This window comes from Sprattus sprattus, assembly GCF_963457725.1.
Source record: "Sprattus sprattus genome assembly, chromosome: 2".
Taxonomy (NCBI): Eukaryota; Metazoa; Chordata; class Actinopteri; order Clupeiformes; family Clupeidae; genus Sprattus; species Sprattus sprattus.
In genome coordinates this window covers 48806271-48811270 of record NC_137921.1, presented here as the reverse complement: position 1 = coordinate 48811270, position 5000 = coordinate 48806271, and the positions used below count along the sequence as shown (strand labels likewise).

The 5000-nt window shown below is 44.0% G+C and overlaps 1 protein-coding gene across 1 annotated transcript in view; it reads right to left on the bottom strand.

Moving 5' to 3' along the window:
• The window catches only part of hmcn1 (hemicentin 1), a gene marked incomplete at its 5' end in the record, with an annotated part of 108321 nt that overhangs the window by 33672 nt on the left and 69649 nt on the right, over window positions 1–5000 (bottom strand). The window contains 7 exons of the mRNA XM_080860265.1: window positions 212–362; window positions 612–757; window positions 1201–1314; window positions 3611–3784; window positions 4296–4487; window positions 4671–4757; window positions 4911–5000. The exon at window positions 4911–5000 is cut by the window's right edge and continues 24 nt beyond it. Of these exons, the coding sequence (XP_080716391.1) occupies window positions 212–362; window positions 612–757; window positions 1201–1314; window positions 3611–3784; window positions 4296–4487; window positions 4671–4757; window positions 4911–5000 (954 nt within the window). The remainder of the gene's footprint in view (window positions 1–211; window positions 363–611; window positions 758–1200; window positions 1315–3610; window positions 3785–4295; window positions 4488–4670; window positions 4758–4910) is intronic.

Below are 5000 nucleotides of genomic sequence, written 5' to 3'. Positions count from 1 at the left end.
GTGAGGGTATTAAGAATTCTAAACTTGAGAGAATCACTTAGATTGGCAACTACAAACAACCACTAGATGGAGCCCTCTCCTTATTACAAATAACCACACTTCCAGACCTCCACTAGGTCTTCCTGCTGTGACTAGCCCAGGGGCAGTGGCCATGGTCAGGGGTGTGGTACTGAAGCGTGGCATTAGAGGGTCATGCAGGAGCCCGTTTCACCTTGTATATTTACATCAAAGTCCTTCTCGTCCTCGCCGGCCAGGTTGGTGGCCACGCAGGTGTAGCGGCCCGTGTCCGAGACCTGGGCCTGTTGGATCCGCACTACACGGCCATTACTAGAGATACTGATGTGGTCATCACCTCTCAGCAGCTACAGGGAGGGAAAGAGAGAAAGAGAGAGACAGACTACGTTTATTCTTATGCAATAGTACATGGTTACAAAAAGCATGCAATCAACATGCAATGGATCAACATTGCAATGGAGTTTTGGAGTGTCCCTAACATGTATGCATGTTGCTCTACATGTGTATGTGCTTAATACATGTATGAACTGTGTGTGTGTTTGTGTGTGTGTGTGCGCGCCTATGTATGTGTGTGTGTGTGTGTGTGTGACTCTCACCTGCCCGTCCTTGTACCAGAGCAGAGAGGGGGTGGGGATGGCCTGCGCCTCACACTCCAGAGTGAGTGTGTTGTTGACTTTGATCTTCACCTCCTTTGGGGCCAGACCTTCTCCAGGCACGTCATTCTTACTGATCACAGGAGGCACTGACAGCACAGAACAGGACATGGGCCATGCTTTTCATTAAGGAGCCCTTCATGAGCACTGATTTAATAACTTATTAAAACACCAACAGGCCATTAAATAAAGCATACATACAGACAGATCGGAAGGCAAAAGGCAAAGGCACTAGAATGTATATAAAAAAGATTAGTGCATTAAAAGTGATGATATAGACAATGAAATGTCAGAGAGGTAGACACAGACAGACAGACAGACAGACAGACAGACAGACAGACAGACAGACAGACAGACAGACTTGGTGGTAGGGAGAAATATCGGCAGACAGTGAGCATGGACTATTGTTGACAATGGGAAGGTATGCAGGGGGAATTCATGCAGACAGACAGACTGGTGACTAAACATAAACACTAGATGGCAGTGTTGTTATGATTATTTCCTTATGCACTGCAGCATCGCTGTCACTCACGATAAACTTTGACCTCGTAGTTCTTGAGCGTTTCTCCAGCTTCGTTGGTGGCCACGCACGTGTACCTGCCGGCATCCTCTTCCTGCGCCCTCAGGATCTGCAGCGTCCGCCCACCTGCATGTGTGTGTGTGTTTGTGTGTGTGTGTGTGTGTGTGTGTTTGAGTGTGTGTGAGAGAGAGAGAGAGAGAGAGTTTGTGTGTGTGTGTGAGAGAGAGAGAGAGAGAGAGAGAGTGTGTGTGTGTGTGTGTGTGTGTTTGTGTGTGTGTGTATGTGTGGGTGTGTGTGAGAGATAAAAGCAGCGAGAGAGAAAGTGTATGGGTGTATGTGTGTGGGAAGGGGGGGTGGGGGGCAAGAGGGAGGGAAAGCGAGAACAGGAGAGAGTCACAGTCGATTAAACGCCAAGCAGAACAAACAGGCTGCAGTATGCTTCTAATAAACACTCCCTTATGTCATTAGGCAGCGCACGGGAATGAGTGTGGGTGGGACATGAGGATTGACTTAAAGGCAGAAACGCTGGAAGCTGTTACAGACCATTACTGTCTGATTCTGAACTTACAGCAGAACCCAGACAGTCCATCAGCACTGCAGACTCCAGAGCACAAGCCCAGAGCACAGGATCACAGGGACGGGTGGACTGGCGGACTGGCTGAGTCCAAGCCAGAAGCCGCACTGCATTCAGTCAAAACAACCATCGACCCAAACACATGGACACCAGGAAAAGCCATTTGGAGACTTTGAAATTCTTTTTTTTTTAACATAAAAACAAATATCAGATAAATATGGCGTAAATATATATCGGTAAATATACCTCGGAATGATGAGTGGTTTTACACCTAAATATTGTTTGAGAACCAGAACCATACAGTTAGTATTACAACAGACCTTTAGAGGTTAAAGTCTTGAAGGTCAAAAGACAGAACCTTATAATTCAATGCTCTTGATTTAAGATGCTCTTTTGTAAATTATGACATATGGATAGCTTTTGGATGGGCAGCTTGATTTATGCCTTACATGTTTTATCATCTTACTAATTATTTGTTGTATCTTAAGGGCAACATATATTTTCATGCTGTAAATGCAAGATGTAAGAAAATCGACTGAGCATCTCAATACTCTCATTGTGTGTCAGTATTCAACATGTGCACTTCCTAACGTAATACCCAAGACATCATATAAAGCTGCTACAGTGAAAAGTTTGTGAAACCTTAAGAAATATCTCACAATTTGCATAAATTGCATTAAAAACAAAGCAATGCAAACTTCTTCATTAATTTAATACACAAATGACCCAACAATAAGTTGCTAAGTATGAAAACGTATGCAAACGCCCTTTAGTAATGAGTTCAACCACATGTGATGATGATGGCCATTGATCAGTGCTGCACATTGACTTGGGGGAGTTTTTGCCAATTCCTCATGAAGCTTCCTTCCATCATCCACAAAAGTGCTTCAAATGAGTGATGTTTGTGTGCTTTCTTGCATGGACTCTCCGCTTCAAGACCTTCCACAACATCTCTATAGACTTTGACTGCCATTCCAAACAGTGACATTTCTTGTGTTGTAACCATTCTTTGTTAGATGGACTTGTATGCTTAGGGCCATTGTCTTACTGCAAGACCCACTTTCTGTTGAGCCTACGTACGTAGACGGACAGATACTCAGTATTTGCTGGGACACAGCAGAATTAATCATTTCTTCAATAATAGCAAGCCTTCCTGAAGCAGCAAGACAAAACCCAAAGGCCAAGTCGCTAGAATGTATTGAAAAAAGACCTCAACCTACAAAAATCTCAAACTATCATGCTACCACCCCTCTGTTTTACAGTTGGGATGAGGTTCTTGTGTTGAAAGGCAACGTTTATTTTTCACAAAGTATTACATTTCTCATTAAAGCCGAAAAGTTATATCTCTGTCTCATCCGTTCATAAAACATCATTCCAGAAGGCTACTGGCTCATCCAAGTGGTCTGTAGAAAACTTTAAATGCAAGGCACTGTTCTTCTTGGAGAGCAGTGGCTTCCTGCTTGCTATCCTCCGATACACATAATTCTTGTTCATGGTTTGTCTGATGGTGGTTGGATGAACATTCAGATTTACTGGTGCAAGAGAGGCCTGTGGATCTTTAGATGAGTGTGAGTGTGACTTCCTGTGATAATACGCACCTTGCCCTTGGAGTTACTTTTGTTAGACAACCACTCATGGGGAGAGTAGCAATGGTGTTCAGTACCTCAGAGTGTATACTATCTCTCTGTCTCTTTCTTATTGTCGATGTGACATTAGGATGCGTATGAGTGAATATTAACCATGTATTAGTATATACTGTCTTTTGACAGCATGATCTGAATATTAACAATGTATTAGTGTAATAATATACTGTTTTTTGACAGCATGATCTGAAGGTTGACTTCTGACCTGGAAGCACTCGCACGTTGCGCCCTGACTGGAAAGGAGCACCATCTTTGAGCCAGGTGATGATGGCGGGGGGGTAGGACTGCGCCTCACACACCAGCGACGTGGGGCTGCTCAGAGTCACCGTAACCTCCTCAGCAGAGCCCTCAGGACCAGAGCCCACGATGGTGGGAGACACTAACACACACACACACAGACACAGACACACACACACACACACACACACACACACACACACACACACACACACACAAACACACACACACACACACACACACACACACACACACAATACACAAACACACACATACACACAGACACACACAATACACAAACACACACATACACACATACACACACAATACACAAACACACACACATACACACACACACACACACACACTCACACACACACACACACACACACACACAGACACACAGACACACACAATACACAAATACACACACATACACCCACATGTGCACATATACAACACATACACCCACACACAAGGCACAAAATGGAACAAATATTCAAATTCAAATAAATCTTCACGTTATGGTGGTCAGCACTGGTACAAAAACATATACACACACATCCATATTTATAGTGAAAATGTAGATACGGTAAAAAACACAATCACACACACACACACACATAAACTCCCAAACTCTCTCACACACATACCCAGCACATTGAGATTGAAGTGTCGGCTGCGGTCCCCAGCACTGTTGGTCGCCTGGCAACTGTACCTGCCCGTGTCAGACACCTGGGCGGCTATGATTTGGAGAAAGCGGCCATGTGACATCACCTGATGACGCCGGTCACTGACCAATGGCAGCCCATCCTTGAGCCATGTGATCTCAGGCACTGGGTTGCCTGGGCAACAGCAAAAGTGAAAGTTAACAATCTGCTGAAAATGTCTGCTACAGATCACTTCATTACGTTGTATTTTTATGATTATTTATTTAAAAAAAAATTATCTAAGGGGAATTGATGTAGGTATACAATTTATTTTTTAAAAAATCAGTAATTGGATGAAGAGCTGATGATTTCACATACCTGTGACTTCACAGGCCAGCGTCACATTCTGTCTGTCCTTGACCTTCACATCCTCCACTGTCCCTTCTTTCACTATACTGGGAGGAACTGCAACAGACACAGAGCAAACGATTGAAAGAAAGAAACATATTCCTCACTGCTGCATGTTTGATTTGTACCGTTATTTATGACCAGAAAGGACTAGTTATGGGGTCCGGGTTAGCCCTTCATAATAACTAAGTGACAGAAAATCACTCATACCAAGTATGTCCAGGTCAAAGTTCATGCGCTCCTCTCCAGCAGGGTTGGACACAATGCAGGTGTATCTCCCAGCATCCTCCGCTGCTGCAT